At 48.5% G+C, this 24,742-nt stretch overlaps 1 protein-coding gene across 3 annotated transcripts in view; it reads right to left on the bottom strand.

The window, feature by feature from the left end:
- Positions 1-19,040, bottom strand: part of PLEKHM1 (pleckstrin homology and RUN domain containing M1) — a 46,664-nt gene extending 27,624 nt beyond the window's left edge. Inside the window, exons 1-6 of one of the 3 annotated variants that reach the window (XM_070561759.1) lie at positions 18,891-18,999; positions 12,566-12,713; positions 12,082-12,170; positions 9,828-10,075; positions 7,651-8,277; positions 201-597 (exon numbers count right to left, since the gene is read on the bottom strand). In XM_070561759.1, coding sequence (XP_070417860.1) covers positions 201-597; positions 7,651-8,277; positions 9,828-10,075; positions 12,082-12,129 — 1,320 coding nt within the window. In that variant the 5' untranslated portion in view covers positions 12,130-12,170; positions 12,566-12,713; positions 18,891-18,999. Of the gene's footprint in view, positions 1-200; positions 598-7,650; positions 8,278-9,827; positions 10,076-12,081; positions 12,171-12,565; positions 12,714-18,890 lie in introns of all 3 variants that reach the window. The other 2 variants (XR_011523311.1, XM_070561758.1) reach the window with 2 other exon arrangements.
- Positions 19,041-24,742: the final 5,702 nt, after the last annotated feature.

Raw genomic sequence — 24,742 nt, 5'->3', positions numbered from 1 at the left:
GGTGCCTGGCTCATATCCACTACTCACACACCAAGAAGCATCAGCTCTGTCATCACGATGCTAGTAACACTAACGTCATGCAGGGAGAGGGGGCTGAGGGGGAGAAGGCAGAGACCACTCGGTGTCACGAGTTGGGGAAACCCCACACCAGCTCTGGGACATTTCACCAAGACCTCCCGCCAACAACTCGTACCACTCACCGGACTGGTGGGTGAGGAAACCGCAAGGCTCAGTCCAGCTCCGTCATCCTCCGGGGGCTTCTGCTGGCCACTGCCTGCTCTGGTCCTCTCTCTCACAGGACTAAGAGGCTGCTGGCTGGAAGTGCTCCCTGAAGAGGCAGCTTGGGCAGTGCCCAGCTGCGGCAAGCCCAGGGTCCCGGGTGCCTGGGAAAGTGGCTCCTGCTTGTGGCCACCATCGCAAGTCCCAGAGGACGCTTGGGCAGGGCGGCGCTGTGCAGGCACATCAAAGTGCAGGCGTGCGCTGGTGTCGAGGCCGTGGAGGGAGAGTGAGGCCTGCAGCGTGGGAATCTCCGTTTCCCGGCTCAGTCCGTTGGTTGGCGCAGAGTTGACCTGGGCTTTGCTGAATTCCGACAACACCCTAGAAGTTTTTAAACAAAGAAACCTGTGTGACAAGTTGTCAGCCAGAATGCCCAAGGCTACTGGGGCAGTGGTAAGAATGGAAAAATGGTGTTTTGTGATTTAAAAACCTCTCTTCCTCATCCACCGCACTCCTCCTCCCACAGGCCCTCCTCTGCTGACACTCCTCACGGAAGCTTCTCCCGAGCTGGGACCCAGGCAGGCTGGGCGGGCAGGGGAGTCACGGAGCCCAGGAGCTCAAGTGAAAAAGCTCACAGAGCAGCGAAAAAGGACTCGATGTGAATGAGAACTGATTGCCTTTGACCTACTGAACAGGCTAACTGTGGGCCTGGAGAGTTTGCTAGCCAAACAAACGGTTATGTGGGCAATCATTTCTGCCGGCTGTCCATGGAGAGCCTCGGTGAACCGCGTCTCAGAGCTGGGCTCCCCAACGGCACAAGCAGCTGAGGCACCAAGACTTCGCTCCCTGCGACATGCACTTAGGTGAAGTGAGGACCCACTTTGTTCCCGGAACAGTCACTGGGCAGCAGGGTTGGGGTGAGGTACAAGAGCTGGTCCAGGGGCCGGCCCGGGGGCGCAGCGGTTAAGTGCGCACGTTCTGCTTCACCGGCCTGGGGTTCGCCGGTTCGGATCCCAGGTGCAGACATGGCACCGCTTGGCAAGCCATGCTGTGGTAGGCGTCCCACATATAAACTAGAGGAAGATGGGCACGGATGTTAGCTCAGGGCCAGTCTTCCCCAGCAAAAAGAGGAGGATTGGCAGCAGTTAGCTCAGGGCTCATCTTCCTCAAAAAAAAAAAGCTGGTCCACCTCAGAGCTGCACTGGGGGTGAAGTCAGAGAAGCCTCATGTTCCCTGAAACTGCTGCTGGAGACCACTGTGCACAGAGGTGTGCACGTATGTATACAAGGATACGTGGGGTATGTACCTACTCACTCCTCTGGATGGGACGGGCTCTCCCTGCCACTCAGTGGTGCTTCTGGGGCCACAGGAGCCAGTGTTCCTGCCTTTGTGTACATGCACACAGACAAGAATGCATGAAACATGTCTGGGCCTTCCAGAATGTGCACTGGGTAGTGGCTGCTCCTCCCTCTCCTGAGGCTTCTGAGAATCCAAGGTTTGTTTCTGAAGTAAACCTATTTGCTGTTTCCGCCTCTGTTTATGAACCCAATGGAGTACATCAGGGACAAATGCAGGTTCACATGGCAACAAAGCTGTCTGGAGCCCAAGAGATTGCACATATCTGCCCTGACGGCTTAGACTGGGTCCAGAAGACACATCAAACTCCCCTTAATGTGGGCTTATGGAAATGAGGATTTTATTTTATTTATTTATTTTTCTGGTGAGGAAGATTGGCCCTGAGCTAACATCTGTGGGACACTACCACAGCATGGCTTAATGAGCGGTATGTATGTCCACGCCCAAGATCTGAACCTGTGAACCCCGGGCCACTGACGCAGAGCACATGAACTTAACCACTATGCCACCAGGCTGGCCCCGGAAATAAGGATTTTAGAATTCAAGTTTTTACCTGATTGTCTTCTGGTTGAGCTCTGCTCTTATCTACACCATCATTTCATCTACACCCAACAACATTTCAAGACATTCTAGTCAACAAGAGGTGACCAATCCATACATTTACAGGCAACTGATTTTCAACATGGGCACCAAGACATTTCAATGGGGAAAGAATAGTCTTTTCAACAAATGGTGCTGGGATAAGTGAACAGTCCCATGCATGAGAATGAGGTTGGACCCCTATCTCACACCATCCAAAAACACTAACTCAAAGTAGATCAAAGATCTAAAAGTAAGAGCTAAAACTATACAACTCTTAGAAGGAAACAGGTGTAAATCTTCACGTCTTTGGATCAGGCAATGGTTTCATAGATATGGCATCTAATGTATAAGCAACAATAAAAAATAGATAAGTTGGACTTTATCAAAATTTAAAACTTTTGTGCTTCAAAAGGACACTATCAAGAAAGTGAAAAGATAACCCACAGAACAGGAAAAAGATACGCATATCTTTTATGCAAATATTATCATATATCTGATAAGGGTCTAGTATCCAGAATATATAGAGCTCTCACAACTTGATAATAAAAAGACAACCTAATATAAAAATGCATAAAGGATTGGAAAAGACATTTCTCCAAAGAAGATACACAATGGCCAATAAGTCATGAAAAGATGCTCAATATCATGAGACAGCAGAGAAATATAAATCAAAACCACAATGAGATATTACTCTTCCTCCCCTAGGATGGCTAGAATAAAAAAGACAGAGAATAGCAAGTGTCAGCAAAGATGCGGAGAAACTGGAATCCTCATACACTGCTGGTGGGAACGCAAAATGGTGCAGCCACTGTGGGAAACAGTTTCATAGTTCCTCAAAAAGTTTAACACAGAGTCATCATATGACTCGGCAATTCTACTCATGGGTATATACCAAAGAGAATTAACACATGTTCACACAAAAACTTGTACATGAATGTTCCTAGCAACATTATTCATAATAGCCAAAAAGTAGGAAAAAAATATACATCCATTAACTGATGAATAAACAAATTGTGCTGTATCCTACAATGGAATATGATTCAGCCATGGTACATGCTACAACAGGGATGAACTTTGAAAACATAGTAAGTGAAAGAAGCCAGTCACAAAAGGCCACATATTGTGTGATTCCATTGATATTAAATGTCCAGAATTGATGATCCATAGCTAATGGGTAAAGGTTTCCTTACAGGGTGATGAAAGCGTTCTTGAATTAGATAGCAGTGATGTTGTACAACCTTGTGAGTGTACTGAAAACCACCAAACTGTACACTTTAAAATGGTGAATTTTGTGGGATGTGAATCATATCTCAATAAACAAATGGCTGACTAACAAGAAAAGGTGTAATGTGTGCGTGGAACAGTTCTAGGAAGGCAAGTGGGTACTGGTTCTTGCTCTAAGGCCTCACTCTAAAAACAAACAGATGTGGGCTGGCCCTGTGGCCGAGTGGTTAAGTTTGCGCACTCTGCCTCGGCGGCCCAGGATTTCGCCAGTTCGGATCCTGGGCATGGACCTGGCATCACTCATCAGGCCATGCTGAAGCAGCGTCCCACATGTCACAACTAGAGGGATCCACAACTAAAATATACAACTATGTACTAGGGGGATTTGGGGAGAAGAAACAAAAAAGATTGGCAAAGATTGGCAACAGATGTTAGCTAAGGTGCCAATCTTTAACAACAAATGGATGAAAATCCAAGGGTGCAACTGGCAGGGAGTAGGCCATGATGAGTTCTGGAAACGAAGGGGTAGTTTCCACAGACAAAGAAGGAAGACACATTTGCTAACCAATTGTACGTGTCCAAACCATTGTGACAGAATGGGGCCACCTTCTGAAGTGAACTAGGGAGGCAGATTCTTGATAAATGTCTCCTGTGAGGTCCCAGCTCCTCATGAGCTCCTGCGAGGGAGCGTAGTGAGTGATTAAGAGCAGGGCTCCAGAGTCCAGCTGGCCTTGGTTAGCACACTACTGTGTGCCCCACAACAGGCTTCCAGGGTTCATGGACTTCCTCCCCTTATCTGTAAAACAGGCATGGTCACAGCACTGCCATATGACTGTAACACAGATTAAATGAGATAATATAGGTAAAACGCTTAGTAGAGTGTCTAGCACAAAATAAGTACTCAACAAACATTAACCTCAATTTGTTATTGTAGCTGTTTTTATCATCAGTGATAAGACTGCTTAGCCTCCACATATACAAATATAAAAATATAAGAAAAGGAGAATTCTGGAAATACTAGCATTACCAAAATGGTTATCAGTCACAAATGAATCTTAATCCATAAGAAAGATTTTAATGACAGAGTAGACTGGGAGTCAGAATACATGAATGACTTAACAGCTAAAGAAATGCCACCAAACAGCAAGAAGCTTGTATGATAAACTAGAGCTCCCACCAAATCAAACCAAAGGTCAAGGTGAAACCAAGTTCACAAGCTTCACCAGAGTCAGCACTAGTCTTCAGGACCCTGTGAGAATAAGAGAGACACGGACATCAAGTGGGAAAAAGTGCTAGAGATGAGATTTTGAAGGAAAGGCAGAAGAAAGAAAATTTTCCAAAATTCCGAAGAAAATGCAACATAGAAATAAAACAGCGAAATTGCTATAGTCCTTCCACGTCTGTCTGGCTCAGGGCAGTGTTTTTCAAAAACTTTCTATTCCAAAATTTTAAAACTTTGTGCTTTCACTTAGAAAACAATCTGAAAAAAGTATATGTATTATATACTCATGTACATATGGGTACATGCGTGTATACTTGTGAAATAAATGAAAAGCCTTCCCTGGAGAATCTGGGTGGCCACCTTGTAAAGTATCCCCGAGCCTGCGGCGTTCCTGAAGATGCGGACCATCATGTTGGTGGTACCTGGTACTACTGGGCAGTCCAAGGCCACTAATAAAATTAGAGGTGAGCTGCACATGCTAAGAATCACTTCCCCCAAGGGAAGGCCTCATGACAACGACATCTGACAATTCTTACTCACCAAGGTTTTGCAGCAGTGTACATAAAGATAAGCAGTGAGAGAAGTGATGTTACAGGTACCCAGCAGTAAAATGACACCACCACCACCTTTTGAGCACTGACCATGTGTCAGGCACTCTCTAAACACTTTATGTCTCTTAACTCATTTAATCTTCCCAGCGTTCCTTTGAAGCATTCTCACCTTTATTTCACGGATGAGAACATCAAGGTCAGAAAGGTTGAGTAACTTGCCTAAGGTCACAAAGCTGGTTAATGGAAGACTCGGGCAGTCTGCCTCCTGAGTCCACATTCTTAACCACTAGACTGCACCTACGCTTCTCAGGGATAATTATAATTCACACCCAACGAACACAAAAGAAGCTATTCAGGGTTGTCAATCCTCTATTCACACAGCAAACTGCAATTTGGTTTCCACAAAACATTAAATTAATACACTTCATTTGGAATGTTAAGTGTTTTGTACTTTTCTTTATGTTTAATTTGTAGATGTTTTGATTTTATAGCTGTTAAGAGTTATAAGCACAAGGTATTTATGCCTAATTTTGAGTTATAAACATGTAAGTAATATAATAAAAGTAACTTAAGTGAACTCTGAAGTGTTGGTGAGAATCTTTACCATTAAAACACACACTCCAAGAGATGCTGGTCTCTGGCTCTTGACTAACTTCAAGCCCAGCTCTCAGAATGATGGTGCCGGATGTGTCCGCGCATCTGTGTGTTCAGTGCTTGCTGGTTCCTCACATCGCTGCCCAGTGTTGGTCTGTACATCCTGACCCTCTTCCTTGAGTTCCCAAATAACACCCAGGACAACACTTCCCACACAGGGTGGATGGTTGCTGATTCAACGGCCTGAAGCTGGAATTTTCCAATCACAAGACTCATGAGAGATAAAGGCAGGACACATGACAGAGGGAAGGCTGGCTGGTCTGTGGGAGGAGGAAGAGACAACGAGGGACTCAGGTGAATGAGCCTATGTCATACCACGGCCCAGCCATCTCTCGTGTGGGGACTGCTCCTCCCCAACACGTTATACCTAAATCCTTCTGTTTGACATTTGAAAATCCTCTCCAGTGTGCTCAGTGCTCAGAAGCCATTTCTGGGGCCTGCCAGATGTTCTCGTGTGTGCAACTCACTAAGAGGCATCTGATTTAATTCTCAAACAGCCCTATGAGGAAATCTCCATTTTAAAGATGAAGAAATAAAACCTCAAAAAGAGTCAGCAGTTTGCCCGACATCACCAGACGCGTAAGTGGTGGAACAGGGCTTGAAACTAGATCTGCTCCCAGTCCAGCCCATCGCAGCCAATCCCGCTGTTCTCCCCACACCAGGCAGGACCCCCCAACCCCCCGCCGTAAAGGCCTGAACCAAGGGGGGCAGAGAGCAGCAGGAATGGAAAAGAAGGCCCTAAACACAGACTGACGAAACATGGGTCCAAGGAAGAGGTGCTTAATCAAAGGCTGTCGTTTTTTACCTCTTAGATGAGCAAATATCCAAAAGTGTGATAACACCCTCTGTTGACAAGGCTGAGAGGACACAGGTACATTCCTGCTGGAATATAAACAGGCAATGTCTGGGAACATTACAAATTCACTTCCCCTTTGGCTCAGCAATTTTGCTTCTGGGAACTTACTGAACAGAGACACTTGCACAGAACTAAAAGACCACGTACACCAGCTTATTTACAGAAATGATGAAAGGATCTTCTCCAAAACAAGGTGAAGAATAGTGCAGTTATACTAACTTTTGTGGAAAGAGGTGGGGGAATAAGAAATAACAAACAAAAATTTTTAAATCTGTATATTCATATTTGTTATAGATGCATTTAGAAACATTGGAAGAATATGCAAGAACTTAATAATTATGCTTACTGGGTGGAAAAGACTTTTCACTGTATACATCTGAGATTTTTTTTAAGCATAAAAATAGATTATCTATTCAAAAATTAATGTTAAAAAGCCTGAATGAAGACGACTCTGCCCAGGCTCCCTTCTTTAGTCAAGTTTGTCACCCCATTCGTCCTCCTGCACACACTTGCTTGTCCCCCGTTGTCTACACCTCCTCCAGGGATCATTCAGGATCGTGTCCTCCAGGAGATCTTCTGAGGGCACAGAAGACCACCCTTATGCCTTATGCTTTTTGGAAGTTGTAAATACAGCTCTGAACTATTAGTTTCCCTCTCTCTAGATGAAGACACTAATATTTTACATGGAGTCTCAGAGAGATTAAATAACTTGTAAGGTCGCCCAGGACAGTGAGAGCTTGAACCGTCTGAGCCTGGTCTACACCCCTTCTCCTCACGGCCCCCATTTGCCTCCGGTTACAGCTCCCAGCCACTCCAGACCCTGAGGAAGAGAGATGATGTCCCCTGTGTCTTTCTTTACGCCCTAACAGAGTTCCGTGCTGAGTGACAGGCAATCACGTGCTAAAGGAAGGAAGGGAGGCAGGGAAAGAGGAAGAGAAGAAAGAAGGAAGGACAAAGAGAGGAGGAAGGAGTGGCAGAGGGGCACTCACTCTTGCAGAGACGGGTCTGAATCATCGGCATTTGCTGTTCCCGGGTCTGAGTCGAAGGACATGGGCTCCTCAGAACGGTCTGGACTCTTGAAGCCATTCTCTTGGAGTAGACAGCTATCAGAGTTCAGGCTGCAAGACAGCTGGGATGAACTGGCCGTGTCCAGGCTGAGGGAGGAGGCGGTGAGCTTCCTGTTCCGCCGGATCTTATGGCCCGAGTGCTGGACTTCGATGTCCTCCGAGCCTGAGGAATGGGAAATGGAATCCAGAGACTCCTTCCGCTGTAGTTCTGTACCGGAGGTAGTGAGAGGGTCGAGCTCAGAGAGTGGGCACAGCCCAGAGAGGGCCAGTGGGGTAAGCGTCCACTCGTTGAGGATGGCGGACTTGTAGGAGAGTTCGAAGGATAAGGACGTTAGTCCCTGCAGGAAGCTGAGCAGGAACTCGCCCTCCTCGGCGTCTCGAAGCAGGGCTGTGGGCTGATAGTACTCGCACAGTCGGGCCTGCTCCTGGAGCAGCAGTTTCAGGTAGCACTCCATCAGGCCGTCGTTGAGGGCCAGGCGCAGCCAGGCCCGGCAGCGGCCCACATCCGTGCTGACAAAGATCAGGTGCTCCAGTTCCGAGATAATGTGTCTGAGAAGGCGGGGAAGAGACTTGTTTCAAAAAATGACCTCAAATCACTGAGAGGTCGTTTTATCCACTGGTTAGCAAGAGCCAATAACACCGACCACAAATACATATAGGCCTGAAAAATTCTTGGATAATAGGGTTCTAAGGGGAATTTAGAAATACTAAGCTATAACCCCCAACTTTTTGAGGTAGGTGTCACGAAGGATAATTGCTATTTTTTGTTACAACTACCCCTTGGGCTCCTGACATCATCTGCTCATGCAAGACATGTCTGCTGAGCCCCTAAGTGCGAGGTCCTTGGAGCTGTGAAGACCCAGGGTAAAGACAAGGGCCCTGACCTGTCCAGGTAACTGCCTTTCAAGGGCACACTGGGGTGAGCCCTGTTGTTGGCAGAGTTGGGGTGGGGGTCTGGGCAGTCATTTCCAGACTGGAGTAGAAAAATGCCACAGAAAGAGCAGTATCTGAGCCAGGCCTTACGGGATTTCAAGAGGCAAAGATGGAAGGAGAACCTTCTAGGCACAAGGGACTGACAGAAAAAAGGCATAAAGGGTAGGAAAGCATCAGACCTGTAACAAGAGCGGGGACACTCCAATTACAACATGGGGTGGAAGAGTGGGTGATTTGGTTGCAAAGCCAGGTAACGCAGGGTCTTGTGTATCAAACTAGCGAGGCAAAGTGGGGCAACGGTCGCCACCCCTGGCTGTGCATCCGAACCACCTGAGGAACTTGGTCAGGATACAGATTCTGAGGCCCCAACCTAGTAAATCAGACTCCAGGCTGGCATTTGGAAGCCGCAGGCTACAGGTTTTGCACAGGAAAGTGACCTGACCACAGCTATGCAGAATTCAGGGGGGCTGTTCTGGATAAGATCAGACACCCCCCCAACTCCGCCCAGCTGACTGACCTAAGGAAAGACAGAATGAGATAAGAGGGACAATTAGAAAGCCACTGTCACCCAGGCGTGAGGTAAGAACCTGAGATAGGGCAGTGGCAGTAGGCACAGAAAGGAAGATTAGAGACTGACAAGGCACCTTTGGCTGAATGTGGCATTTAATCGCCCTTAGAGACGTAGTACCAGCTGCTTGCTCCAAAATCCAGGCAGTTAGGGCCAGGGCCACAGAGACAAGTGTCTCAGGTGCACATTCAGATGCTCTACTGGGATTCCACTCTTTAAAAAAATCCCACCTCGTTATAAGTATAACATTTAGCACAAAGATATTCAAATATTCTAAGGCAGAGCCAGCAAACTTCTGTAAAAAGCCAGACAGCAAATACTTTAGGCTTTGCAGGCCACACGACCTCTGTTGCAACTACCTAATCGTGCCAGGTGTAGTCCAAAGGCACCTCCTGCTAAAGGCCACCAGCCCAGGGGCTCAAGGCAGCCCTAGGCCATTGCCTGAGCTGAGGGGCTCCATCAAGCTTGGTCCACCTCACCCGTCTCTACTCTAGAACATAGAGCATCCCCTGCTTTCCAGCAGAGCTGGAGACAAAGAGCCCAGGGTCCCACACCCTGAAGCTCCTCCCCAAAGCAAAACCTCCCCAGCTGATCTCACTTGTGGGTGACAGCTTTCAGGAGGGGCCAGAAGACAGGCTGAGGCAGAGGCTTCTGGTGGGGACTCTTCTTCCTCTTTCCTCCCGCCTCGGCTCGGATGTGCTTGGCGTGCAGGCCGTGGATAAATACGGCCTCCAGGGCGCTGCACATGGTGTTGGCATCTCCGTCTTCACTGGTGACCACTGTGTCCGAGGACACGTACTGCTTCTGCAACGCCTTCACGGATCCCACTAGCTTCTTCTTGATGACCTAGGCAGGGCCAGACATAACACTAGCCTGTAGAAGATCCTACGGCGACCCCAGGAACGTAACTCTGCCGTCGCCAAATACATGCTCAACCACGTGTGTGCACACTCGTATGTATGTGTCTACACAGCAAAACCAGCACATGCTAACTATAGAAAATAAAGCATAGAGAAGAAAAGAAAATCACATACTTACACCACCCAGAGATGCTCTTATTTTTTGGCAAAGGTATTTATTTTTTCGTTTTTCATACTAAACTTCAGTGACCAGAGAGCCATGTAAATCTTACGTTTAAATATTGGCTCCATCACAGTTACAGCTATGGGAGCTTGAGGAGTTCCTCTAGGACAGGGGTGAGGCCTTCCACCTTATTTACATGACCAAGACTCCACAGAGTCAATAAGCTAAGAGGCAAAAAGTGTTGCTTTACAACAATAACACCACCAAGAAAACAGAGGGTGGTCTACAACAAGAAGGATCCTACACCTGGCGGTCAGAGGCCTAGGTTCAGTTTCAGCTCTGTCAGTCACCAGCTGGGTCACCTCAGACATTTCACTCACCCTCTCGGAGCCTCAATTCCCTCACCTGTTAAACGGAAATATTACTTCCTGATCTATGCACCGGGGGGGTCACTCCTTGAGGGCAGGATTAGTTTTTCATTCATCCTTGTGTCCTCACCACCTGGCATGGTTCTGGCACGTAGAAGTACTCAATAAATGTTTGTTAAACGAATAAATTATAAAATATACACAAAGTTCTTTGGAAATACAGAGTAAAGATGGTTCTATCATAATATAAGAAGGTCAAAATTACTTAAGTGTTGGGAAAAGGACTAGAAGGATTGCAGAAAAATTGGTTTGAATTGTTAGGTGATTATGGATAAATATTTTACTGTTTTATTTTTATTTTAGCCAAAGCTGTTCGTGTTAATGTTCTTTGAAAAGTTAAATGTTCTTTTTTATAACAGCTTGAATGAGACATAATTTCCCGGCATAAAATTCATTCATTTAAAGTACGCAGTTCAGTGGTTTTTAGTATATTCACAGAACTGTGCAACTACTGCCACTATCTAATTTTAGAGCATTTTGATTGCCCCCAAAATAAAGTGTACCCATTAGCAGTCACTCCCTATTCCCCTCTCCCTCAACTTTTGGCAGCCACTAATCTACTTTCTGTCTCTATGGATTTGCCTACTCTGGACATTTCACATAAATGGAATCATTCAATATGCAGCCTTTTGTGTCTGGCTTCTCTCAGCATATTTTCAAAGTTCGTCTATGTTGCAGTCCCTATCAGTACTTCATTCCTTTTTATTGCCAAATAATACTCCACGGCATGGATATACCACATTTTATTTATCCATTCATCAACTAATGGACACTTGGGTTGTTCCCACTTTTTCCCTACAATGTTGCTATGAATATTCATGCACAAGTTTTTGTGTAGACATATGTTTTCAATTCTCTTGGGTACATACCTAGGAATGGAACTGCTGGGTCATATGTAACTCTATGTTTAACTTCTTTGAGCAACTATCAGACTGTTTTCCACAACAGCTGCACCATTTTACATTCCCATCAGCAATGTACGAGGGTTCTACTTTCTCCACAACCCCACCAACACTTAGTTTGTCTGCCACTTAGATTACAGCCATCCTAGTGGGTGTGAAGGAGTATCTCACTGTGGTTTTGATTTGCATTTGTCTAATGTCTAATGATGTTGAGCGTCCTTTCATGTACTTATAGGTCATTTGTATATTTTCTTTGGAGAGATCCTTGGTCTTCAGGTAACCTATACTAAATCCCCATTGTTTTCTGTAAATCCTTATTTTGTCACCAATAACATGATCTAGAAAGGGTAGGATCTCCTCAGAGCCTGCTTCTGCTATAACTTTTTCTCAACCTGAGGGCTCTCTTTCTGGACAGTGGCTCATTTCAAAGTGAGAAAAACTGATGACATGGCTGTCCTGTGCCCCACTTCTCCACCCTTGATCCTCCCTGGCCACCTACCGGGATGGCAGCCCGGGGGTCCAGTCCATTCTCCACCACTGAGAGCATTTCCACTCATGCAGCAGCTCCTGCGGAGAATCACATGACACCTGCAGACACAGATGGCAGTCAGATGAGAAAGCTCCCAAGTCACCACCCTCAGCCACCCCCAACCCCTAGCAGGCAACAGGAGGTCAGCCAATCCGACTCAAACTGCAACCGAAAGGACTTTGAATACAAAAGTAAAAACTGAGAGTGGAGTTTAGGGAAGGAAATAAGGAAGGAAACAGAGTCTGAGGGCTGGACCTTGGTCGCTGAGGAGCCCTGTGTGCTGGGGGTGGGTCAGCCCCGAGGAGTGCGTGGAAAGGCTCTTTCCTCCACACTGAACGCTGGCACAGAAAGCAGGGAATGAGAGGCCCATTCAGACACAGAGCTGAGCATGCAAGGGAAGCTGCAGTGGAAGGTGCCAAGAACCCACAGGGAGCAGGAAGCAGGGCTCACTCACATTCAGGGCCTGGGCCCTGCAACTGCCCTGCTCCTGTCCCAGTCCAGCGTCTGCCACCTCAGTGATGGAAAGGACAGAGGAAACAGCTTCAGAGAGGAAGGCACCCTCGCTGCACATCTGCTTCTCCTTCGGGCTACGAGGGCCTAGCCTGAGCAAAGGGTTGTGTCTCAAGGGGAACAGCAGAGATTTTAATCTCAAATTTGCCACTAACCAGCTCGGCACACTGGGGTGCTGTACCAGACCTCTCAAATGGAACTTATGAATGTGGAAAACACCTAGCACAGGGCCTGATGTGTCTCAAGGATTAATGGTATCTATAACCCCAGGGGAGGTGGCCACCCAAATTTACAGACAAAGAATGCCACTGCCTAAATGAATATGCACAAGTCGCTGAAGTCAGTACACAGGTAAATCCCTCAGGGCAGCTGGCTTTCTCCTGGGGGTGTCTGAGGGTGAGGAGGGAGTGGGGGTGCAGGCCTCAGCCTGAGCTCGAGGGCAGCTGTTGGCTGGCCTGGTCCCACCCCAGTAACTTGGACAGACTGGGACCAGGCAAGCACATTCACATCTAGACAAATCTCTAGTGACCACACAGCTGAGCATGAGACCCTCCCAAAAAGGTTATTGGTGTCTCTGCTCTCAAAAACTTATGGCTCAAAGAAATTAATAAAACCAAGGCATGGGGCCAGTCCAGTGGCACAGTAGTTAAGTTCATGTGCTCTGCTTCAGCGGCCCAGGGTTCACAGGTTCAGATTCTGGGCACAGACCTAGCACTGCTCGTCAAGCCATGCTGTGACGGTATCCCGTATAAAAAAAAACTAGAGGAAGATTGGCACAGATGTTAGCTTGGCAACAATCTTTCTCAAGCAAAAAAAGAAAGATTGGCAACAGATGTTAGCTCAGTGACAATCTTCCTCACAAAAAAAAAACAACAAAAAAACCCCAACGCATGCTAAATGGGTTTTGTACCCTTTACATATATTGCCTCCGTAACTCCCACACAAGCACCTTAGGAGTGCTGTTTATTATCTCAACCTGACAGATAAGAAATAGAAGCTGCCCCAGGTCAAGGAACTCCCCAAGATCCCAGGGCTGACAAGTGGCCGACTCCACCACCAGCGGCCAGGACGATGGCAACCCCAGCTCAAGGTACAGCCCCAGTCTCCTGAATGAGTGCACTCACCTCCCTTCCAGAAGACGGGGTGTGAGCTAGGGCTAGGGTGTAGGGGGAGGGTTTGGGGAGGGGGCTGGGAGGAGGACTCTTCCGCTGGGCCCAGGCAAGGTGATGCAAGGGAACATTAGGACCAGTCTGGTGCAAAAGGTGTACGGGAGAATGGTGGGGCATGAGGTTTGGAAATGAGAGAAGCAGGGTGGCCCTAAATGGTGGAAGATGCTCTGATTCATCGCAGACCTCTGGTGTTGGCAGAGGGTAAAAGGACCCAGAGCCAACCTCCCTAAGTGCGGACACGCAGAGGGAGGCAGGTGTGTGTGGAAGATGGCCTCTGCAGAGCCAGCTCGAGCAGGGTGTGATAGACCGCCAGGAAGACACTGCCCCAGGCCACAGCCACTGGCTGACGGCCTCACCCTTCATCATGTTCCCCACCCGCCCGGGATTCTCACGGCCCTCCTCCGGTTACCAGCTCCACACTCTGGCCACCAGGGCAACAGGAAAAGGGGTGTACAGTGTGTATGAGTCCCTCCCGGAAACATGCGTGATCCTGGGGGCTGCGTTCCTTCAGGGCTACCTTCAGCAGCCCAGCAGGCCAATCCACGTGCCCTGGCTCCAGGACCCTGGGTCCAATCCCTTTCAGCAATTCCAGAGGCCTAAGGCCTCCCCTCAGGCCTGCCCTGCTAGCTGGAGCCTCAAGTCCCAAAATTGCCCTGCCTTCAGCCAGTCACAAGGCCAGGCCCAGGCCCGGAAGGGCTCAGACCTCAACAGTCTAAAGGGATAGCCTGGGTCCATCAAGGCCTCATTAACTAATTAACTGAAAATAACAGCGTATTCTTTGGAAGGAGGGAGGTTATCAGTAAGTGTGTGTCAAGTAACGGTCTGCTAAAAGACCAAAGTAAACCGATGCTGAGAGGTCAGAGCAAGGCCAGACAAGAGACCATAACTATCAGATAAAACAAAGCGTCAGGGGCCGGCCCCGTGGCCGAGTGGTTAAGTTCACGTGCTCTGCTTCAGCGGCCAGGGGTTTCGCTGGTTCAGATCCTGGGCGCGGACATGGCACCACAGTCAGGCCATGCTGAGGTGGTGTCCCACATGCCACAACTAGAAGGACCCACATCTAAAATATACAACTATGCACTGGGAAGATTTGGGGTGAAAAAACAGAAAAGACTCCCAAAAAACAGTGTCAGAAAAGCCACAAAACAACTGACAACAGTGCAGAGGAATCCAGGAGAACAGCCACTTAACAACTTACAAAATAGGACTGAGACTCCGGGGTTGAGCCCATGGCTTTCTTTGTAGGAAGCCAAGGCGCCCCACCTCTGCGTGTCTGTTCCACGGTGCCTCAGGGAGGCAGGAAACCGGCGCAGAGGCAGGGATCTGACAGCCTATGACCCCAGAACTCGCTGATGGAACCAGAACGGGGTTTTGGGTCTCCTGATTGCTGGGTCGGCGCTCCATCACTCTCCTGGATGGCCCAGACCCCCAGTCTACCATCCTATGGGACTGATTTCACTTTCTGTCCTCAGAACACTCTTCATTGACACCAAGAACCAAACCAAAGAAAGGGGTGACTTCAAGGAGACCTAGGCTGAAGAAAGTAAGGAGAGAACTTGGGCAACGCTCCCAAACGGCTCTTCCAACATCACTGGTGGTATTTAGCAGAAAAGCTGACTTCTGTCTGTCCTTTAGGAAACTCCAAACCACGTTAAGTCTGCCTTTCCCCCTAAGCATTGATTCACCCAGACACAGCGCTTGAAGCTTCTCTGATCTCACTCTAATCTCATTTAATTCTGTTTAACAGGAGAAAACGGAGGCTTAGTAGAAACGGGCCCCAGACAAGGGACAGAATTCTCTGGTTTCCTCATTCCAAGTCCTGTGCCTTTCACCAGATCAAACTGTATCAGGCCTTTGGTTCGAAGAGTTTCAGGTAAACTTATTACTTATAGACTTTTTTTTTTTTTGAGGAAGATTAGCCCTGAGCTGACACCTGCTGCCAATCCTCCTCTTTTTGCTGAGGAAGACTGGCCCTGAGCTAACATCCATGCCCATCTTCCTCTACTTTATACGTGGGATGCCTACCACAGCATGGCTTGCCAAGCGGTGCCATGTCCGCACCCGGGATCCGAACCGCCGAACACCAGGCCGCCAAAGCAAAATGTGCAAACTTAACCGCTGCACCACCGGGCCGACCCACTTATAGACTCTTAAGAGGCGCTCAGAAGCTCTATTTTATCAAATAAGGCTTAAAATCAATAAGAAACAATCTTGCCCATCAGATCTGTCGCCCTAACCAGCTGAGCCCAGGTCCTCTCCCTGGTACTCAAGTTTCAGAGCTGTCTTCTCTTAAAAATTCCAACATACAGTTAGAAAGGAGTTGTTCTGGTTGTTTTTCTTCATTATACTGCCTGGCCTTCTATAAACATCCAATTTCACTTCCTCCAGAGGCCAAGAAAGAAAAGAGAAGAATGGCTTCAATGAAACTTACATTAAAAGAAGAAATGGATGACTTGGTGTCACTGCTTTTGAAACACTCCATCCATCAGTAAACAGCAACCTCTTCCCCTTAGAGACTTCTCAGCCATTCCCCACAGCCTCCTCTCACTGGCCTGAATCCAGTCCTGTAGCTGGCTGTTCAGAACAACAGCCTGCCGTTTAAGCCATCCAGCTGCTGTACCAACTGATGAGTCATGTTTTTCAGATGGCAAAGAATGACAAAGTTATCAGTTGGAAAAGAATGACAAAGTTATCTTCTGATTCAGAAAAGCAGCTGATCTTTCAGACACATGAGTGCTGAATGAGTAAATAGCACCTCCTTCCACCTGAAGAAAGTTGGATTTCGGGACAAGTGTCCTGTGAGGGGTGGGACAGAGGGGGTGTGCTGGGGGAACTAGGCCTTCGAAGCAATGAATACCAGCTGGAGGGAGAGAAACTTCGAGCTTGTGATTCCTAGACCAAGGACTAAAGGTGAGGCCAGAAATGTGAAGTCAGTGGACACTGGCTATCTGTCTTTCTTCCCTCCAATAACACCCATCTCCTCCGTATTCTTAGGATTCTAGCAAGGACCAAACTTTGAATGAATAAAAACAGGAACTTTCCCCGATTCATTCACCATTGCATTTCTAATACCTAGAACAGTGCAGGGCACCCAGTGGTACCCAAAAAATACTTGCTGAATCAACTGATGAACAAAATAAAATAAGGCTCAGGGCAGGTATCTCCATTTCACAGATTGTGGGAAGCTGAGGTCTACGACTCTCCATTGGGGGGGTGGGGGGTCACTGTGGAACTCCTTCCTTTAAACCAAGCTGAAAACCATTCAGATATATCGCACCTTAAGGGGGGAATATTGAAGGTAGAAGGGCATTTAATTTTCAGAGGAACAAGACTGTAAACAGCAAGCAAAGAAAATGGGTCCTGTCTGTAGCTCTTTAAATTGCTGTCAAATAGCCAACCCTCTGAAGCTAGGTCACCAGAATTTGGAGAGAATGTGCACCCACAAAGCCCAGGAGATTATAAATGCTGAGCACAGGGCCTGAGTGACTCAGGAATGTCCCTCTGCCTTGGCTACTCTGAGATAACACAGCTCCCTGTGTTCATGGGTAATCAAAATGGCCAAAACTCAATGATCCAGCACCTGCAAAAAGAGGAAGTGATTCAACAGCCTCTGTATCCATCTATGCCTCAGCCTCCCCAGAATCCACACACCTCTACTCTTCACAACACATAACATCACCTCTCGCATCCACTGTGCTCCCTGTGTTCAGTGTTGGGACTGATCCGCTATCAGCTCTAGCCAGGAGGAGCACTAGGTGAGGCTCCTTTACAAGTACCAGGACAATCCACAGGGATGTGGTTCTGTGACCACAGCCAACCCTACACAGTGGTATTTGCTGAGTTTCCCCAGGGCCAGAACACCAGCCAAAAGGAAGTGATGGCTGCTGCCCCCGGATGAGTGAGCTAGGTGTGTGGCCATTCTTCACCTTCCAGGTATTTGGATGATACCTACCATTCCAGATGCCAGCCAAAGTAATTTAACGTGAATGCTGACAACACAGTCCCTAAGAACAGGTACAGGGAATCAGACACCCAGGAAAAACCCCTAACCCAAGAGGGGGATCTCTACTCCTCCACACTTATTTACCCTCTGGGGCCCACGCACCAATCAAGCTGCCCAGTCTCTTAACAGCCCAGCTCTGAGCAAGCACCTAGATTTGGTTGTTGAGTGGCAGCTGGTGGGGTTGGCAGGGGACCCTGCACTAAGTTCTCATACTGAAAGGGTCTGGGTCAAGGAAAGAATGGGTGCAGAGTGGGAGTGAAGAGTTGAGGTGGGGACAGCAGAGGTGAAGGGACATGGAGACCTCATTGTTAATAAGATGGGGTGAGGGTGGTAAGAACTGGGGCAGCAAGAGTTGGTGGCAGTCTAGAAAAGACTTAGAGATGAAGTGTCCTCAGGATGGTTGGAGATAGTAAGGAAGGATACGATGGGCTAGGAAGTTACGGGTTGAGTCTGGGAGGACAAGAAGATACATACAAGACTTAGAACAGGACTGTGATCAGAGTTATCACGAAGAAAGGGGTGAGTCAAAACGGCATCTACCTTGGTGGTGGGTCTTAAATGAGAGTGGGACAAAGATAGAGTGTTTAGGTTGAGGAGACCTTGAGGAGCTGAGCAGAGGGTTGTGGGAGATTGGGATAAGAAAGCTGAGCCAGAAAAGGGCAAACTAGAATGGTGGGTCTCTAGGACGTTTGCGTGGAGCATTAGGATTGCCAAAGGGGTTGAGGGGTGAGGACGTGATGTGTTAGAGGGAGGCGGAGAGATGGAGATCGGGGTTGGAACTGGGCTAGACTGGGGTCAAGGAGGAGGCTGCCTTTACGTAAGACCGGTGGTGAGGGGACGGGGTTAGGGATGGGGTCACGCCACGGGTGGGAGAAGACGGAGGGGACAGGCCAGCAAGGGCAGTGCGGGCCGAAGGCTAGGGTCGGAGTAGGGTGGGGCGCGGGGCGCGGGCTGGGAAGGGTGAGGGCTCTGAAGCAGGACCGTCGCGAGGCAACCAGGGGTTTGGGATCACGGAGAGAACTGCTGGCCCATCGTCCGTTCGCGTCTCAGCCCCGCCGCCCCTCCGCGGCCCTCCTCGCCCCCGACCCCGAACTCACCAAAGGGAGCGGGGAGGGGGCGGGGGTACTCCCGGCCGCGGCTGCCCCTAAGCCTCAGACCCGACGCTGCGGCCTCCCGGCCACTGACAACAGGAAGCGATGCCGGAGGCGCCTGACGCCATCACGTAGGCTCCGGCCCCTCCCCCGGCCGCGGAACCAATCGCGGGGCCCGGAGGAGCCGCGGGGCGGGGCCAGCGCTCTCGGAGTCCCGAGGGTTCCCAACCTCAGCGTGGGTGCGGGGTCTTGGGAGGCTCGGACCAGCGCGGCACGGAGAGGCGATGCCTCCGCTGCCAGGCGGAACGCGCCCTCACTGCCAGCTTCCAGCAGGGCTTGCGTTGGGCAAGATCCTGGCTTCTGGGTTCCTGACCTCGCCTGGCCTCAGCATTATCTGCGTATCATTGGGGCCGTCACTTGGCCGCCTTCCACGAAGATTGCCCACTTGTAAAATGCGACCAATAATGCCTACCCTATTTTTGCCTCCCCGAGGGCGTCAGCGCAGCCCAGCGAGCAGAGCGCAGGCCCAAGTTGGAGCCTCCCGCCTGGCGGCTCTCAGGAAAAACATACATGTTTTGACCATACCTTATACCAAGGGATCGCCTGAGGTCCCCTGGGCATTCAGCCCCCCCATCAGCTCCGTGCAGCATGAAGCTCAAGGGTCCGCTTATTCTCATCCAGCCATGTAGTTTGCTTTCCATCGTAGAAGTGACGTTTTTCTTTCAAACTGACTCAGAACAAAAAGTCAAAAGTAGCAGAGGGTGCGCTGCGGTGCTCCAGACACTTCACACATGCAGGCTTTGAGTCAATTGGGAGCCCAGTGCCTGGGTTTTGGCGGCGCACGGAGAGGTGCGGTTACATTCAGGTCTGGGGGTCCTTGGGGATGGCTACAGGGCTGGCTGGGGAATAGGCCAGTTCTTAGAAGCAAGCTCCGCTGATCTCGGCCCGGGGTCCTGTGCTCCAACAGCCCATCCGAGAAGGAAGGTGTCCCTCATTTCTCTGGGAAGGTCGAGATCCCAGTGCCTGTCTCCATGGATAAAACCGGCTGTTGGGAGCGTCGCCCCCCACGGTGTGGGGGCTGCCCCTTCAGTAATTCTCTCTCCAGGAGTGAGAACTGCCCCTCCTGGGTGTTAGGCTAGATGAGTCTGAGTGCTGAGTGTGTTCACTACAGTTAGTGGTTGAGCAGGAAGATTAGAAGTAAGGACATAGAGGCTAAATATTCTCTTGGTTGTTAAACTCATTTTTAACAAGGTAGAAAGTAAGGGATATACTAGGGAAATCTGGTTACTTGCAAAAGGATAGTGTTTCTGGTCATAATTGGCACAGCAAGAGTATCAGTGACTTGGCACAAGTGTGACCCTCAAACATTGCACAAGCATGCAACATCCCTCAGTTATTCCACTGAGTTTTGGGGCAGCTGCTGGCTGCAAAAGCTGTGGGAATCCAGCAGTGTAATCTCTTGTCTGCCTTTTCAGGAGCCCCCATATCCTGATCTTCTCTTACTTCCCAGGCCTCTCCACCTCTCTGCAAAGTCTGCAGGCTTGTCTTCCTCTACATCCCTTTGTGAGGCTAAATAAAGCTATGGATCTGGGGCTGGGGTCGGGGGTGGGGGGTGCTGTGAAGGAGAGGGAAACGCACACACATGGTGCACATTTCCACAAAAGATTTCATATATGGACCATGAATCCACCAGGTAGACCCCAGCCAGAGAAAAAAATCTCACATTACCTTGTGATTTGAACAATAATAAAGGCACCTGCAAAGTGCTATGGAACTTAAGAGCTTGAAAGGTATCCTGGAGGAAGCAACTTTTGATCTGAGGCTTCCAGATGACTAGAGGAAAGGGCATTGCAGATAAAGGGACTGGCAGAGAAATGGCCTGTGCATAGGAATGCCGGCTGAGCTGAGGGGAGGGTGCACCAAGAGGTAGAGAGGAAGCTAGGAAGTAAGAAAAGGAAAGACTATGGGGAAGGGGTCAGAATGGAAGGGGAAATAAAGTTAGATTGGGCAAGGGGCAAAGGGGTTTGCATAGACACAGTTGGAGGCCAGTGCAGGAAGGATGCAGAACTTTTGCAAAGGCACTTCACATCCCACTGGTCTATCAGCTTAGATTTCAATTACTATCCAGAGTTATTAAAAGCCAGACAGCAGGGGCCAGCCCCGTGGTCGAGTGGTTAAGTTCGCGCGCTCCACTTTGGCAACCCAGGGTTTTGCTGGTTTGGATCCTGGGCACAGACATGGCACCACTCGTCAGGCCATATTGAGGCGGCGTCCCATGTGCCACAACTAGAAGGACCCACAACTAAAATATATACAACTATGTACTGGGGGGATTTGGGGAGGAAAAGCAGAAAATTTTTTTTAAAAGATTGGCAACAGTTGTTAGCTCAGGTGCCAATATTAAAAAAAAAAAATTTAAAAGCCAGGCAGCAGAACTGCAGGATCCAAATTCCTTGGGGACAGGTCCAACATGCAGATTCCTGAACCCCACCCCAGCCCTAAAGCGTCACTCTAGGATGAGGTCCAAGAATTTGGGTCTGCCCACCCCTTGTGTCCCCTGCTCTCACCACCGATGGATCTAAAGCATAATAAAATGTGAGAATCTCTTCCCTAACCTAGAAGATGAGGGATAAGGGATTTAACCTTTGTGGAAAGTAGAAGCTCCTACTGTTTGCCAGGTAGGAACTGTGATCTGTCCTTACCACCCACTGGGAAGGTAGGTGCCATTGTTATCCCCACGATACAGATAACAGGTTTAAGAGAAGTTAAGTAACCTGGGGGCCCAATGCCATACAACTAATAAATGATAGAAGCAGCATTCTCACCCAGCTCTTTCTGATTCTAGTTGGAGAGGTAGCACAGTTCACTGACAGAGCAACTGGGCTTTGGAGTCAGGAATGCTTAGGTTTGAGTCCCAGCTCTGCCCCATACCATTTGCTGGGCCCTCCCAAGACAGTGCAGGGCCTAGAGCAACCCAACAAGTGTGGGTCCAAGGCAATTGCCACACATTCAGTATTTTTTGTAGGCCCCTTGAGATAGCATTGAAGATAGAAAGTTCTAAATTGAATTTTATTGATGTTCAGAAAAGAGAAGTAAGTTACAACACCCTATGGCCCCTTAGCCTCAGACAGAGAGGCCAGAGTGTGTGACTTCAGGGAAGTTCCCCAAACTCTCTGAGCCTCAGTTCCTCATCTGTAAATTGGAGAAAATATCAGTTGATGTGAGGATTAAGGAAGACGACATCCTTAGGACAGTTTCTGTTCTGTAGTAAGCACCCAAAGATGACTAGCTATAATTATGACGGTTCAGGCTAATTCTCACCTTCCCAATCCAGTTGGGTCCCTGCCTTTAACTGCACTTCTGAGCACTGGAGTGAGAGCCCTTCTTGTTGGATCCCCAGATATATCCTTACTTGGCATCTGATTGAAACCATCAAATGAGTAGTAAAGCAACCATCTCTCTTCACAAGGGTTCTGTTGTAGGAAGCTGGTTCTTCCCACTGTTTTTCCCACCCCCCCTGAGGAAGATTAGCCCTGAGCTAATATCTGCCAATCCTCCTCGTTTTGCTGAGGAAGACTGGCCCTGAGCTAACATCTGTGCCCATCTTCCTCTACTTGATACATGGGACGCCTACCACAGCATGGCTTGCCACACGGTGCCATGTCTGCACCTGGGATCCGAACCGGTGAACCCTGGGCTGCTGAAGTGGAACGAGTGAACTTAACCGCTGTACCACTGGGCTGGCCCCCCAACTCTGTTTTAAAAAATGGATTTAAAATTTTTTATTATTTATTTGTCAATTATGCCTCAATAAAGCTGGAAAAATCACAAAATAATTAACTAAAAAAATTGCAAAAGATTCTGTTATACACCTAGTTTACAGTTGAAACAGCACTAAATGAAATGGCCATTAAACATAATGACCCGCAGCAGTTCCTTGCCCTGACCATCTGCACCCTCCCGAGCCGGCTCCCTGGGCTTGGTTGCTTCTGGAGAGCAGGTTTTAGCTGAATCTTCTGGTGCTTATTTCCATGTCTCTTGACTTCTGGTTCTTGATTTATCCACTTTAGACCCTGTCTGTTGACTTCCTAGTGACATAGGCAAGGAGTTCGTTCTTTTACACCCCCACCCCCACTCCATTCTTGGGCTTTAGTTATGTCACTATTTTCAAATAATAGTTTAAAGAATTGTGACTATGTAAATATTGTTCACCGCAGAGCTTAATAATATACTCGGATTACAGCCGTTGCCCCTCCTCCGATCCAGGTGTTTAATTTCCTCTCCCTTTCTGTACTATCTGCCACTATCACAGCCTCACTTCTCCAGTGCTCTGCTGTAGCAGTTGGCGCCGGTTTCCCTCACAGCCCTCTCTCCGGGTCTGTCCTCCAGTGTGTTCTACTTACCTCTCCGGCTGCCCCCCTGGACCTTCCCCCCACCTCTTCCCCGGGTTGAGCCTTTTCCTGGCTCCCTTCTCTTCTTGCTTTCCTTACTGTGTCTTTGCTGGAGCACATCCTCAGTTAAAGATCCCTACCTAATATTAAAAAACAGGATGGTCTTTGGACCTCCTCATGATACTAGTTACACTTTTAGTATCCCGCGATTGGGGAAAAAATACATAAGGACTAAAAATTACCATGACGGCACTACTGCTTTTATGTGAATTTGTGTTTTACTTACCACATCATCATCTATAAACATTTGAAAACCTGTTACGAGTTTAGGCTTAAGGGTTAGTTCCATCTAGCTTCAATCTTTGATCCTTCATTGGCCACCTACCCCTTTCTTCTGATAATAGAACCTCCCTCTTGACTTGGAGGAGAGCTACTTCTTGTGCTTTAGAGGGGACTGAAGTACTTCCGGCTTAAGGTCCCACCCAGCGTGTGCTCGTGACCATGGCTGGCCAATCAGGGTCTCCTCCTCCCAGACACATGGTCCAAGCAAGCCAATCAGAGGATGGTCTTTTCTCTGAGATCTCGGCTCATCGGCGATGTAGAGTTGGAATTACTAAGGACCGTCAGAGGACATGAGTCTTCCCGAGGCTGAAGGCGTCACAGAGGAAAGCAGAGCCGACGGACAGACGGGGAGAGGATGACTTGTTGGAGCCCTGGATGCAGCCAGCTTTAAGCCCTTAGGCTTCCCGGTTATAAGAGCGGATATAATGTATGCCATTTTTGGTTTAAGCATATTTCAGTTGGATTTCTTTCACTTGGAACATAAAGAGCCATGACTAATATATTATCTTTATGAACTTGGGCAAGTTATTTATACCCCCGCCCCCAAGTCTGTTTCCTCACCTGTTAGTCGGGGAGAATAAGATTTACCTCAGGTAGATCCGGAGATTCCAAGGAAATAACAGGCATACACGCTTAATATATGATCACTATTAGTGATATAATAACTATATTTGTGGCAGAACAGCATTTGTTTGCTCTGCAAACAGTGCTGGGTGCATGCATGTGTTGAGAGCCCCCCCCCCCCCCCCACGGTAACTAGCCTTCCAAGGACCTGTGGCCACCACTTGGAAACCACTGCTCCAGGGGTTGCCATTTGAGCAGAGCAATGAATATTCTCCTGTGCCCTTTGGGTCTGTGTTCATAGCTCCTCCTACCCCTGGTCTGGATACAGATTTTAAGCAAGATCCCCATCCCCTATTACACCAATTCTCAAACTTGCCCAGGAGGCAGAGCTCTTGGAAGTTGTGCACTCTGCAGAACACTTATTTTTGTTACAGAACTAGGAATAACCTTACCAACAGGTACCATGGCTGCTGTTTATTCATGCAGAATAAAATCACAATATTCTGCTCACATTTCTCAGAAAAAAAAAAAGCTGTCAACCAGTGCTTGACAGGAGCTTGA

Source organism: Equus przewalskii, chromosome 10 (genome assembly GCF_037783145.1).
Source record: "Equus przewalskii isolate Varuska chromosome 10, EquPr2, whole genome shotgun sequence".
In the NCBI taxonomy this organism is placed as follows: Eukaryota; Metazoa; Chordata; class Mammalia; order Perissodactyla; family Equidae; genus Equus; species Equus przewalskii.
This window is presented reverse-complemented; position numbering and strand designations above follow the sequence as displayed.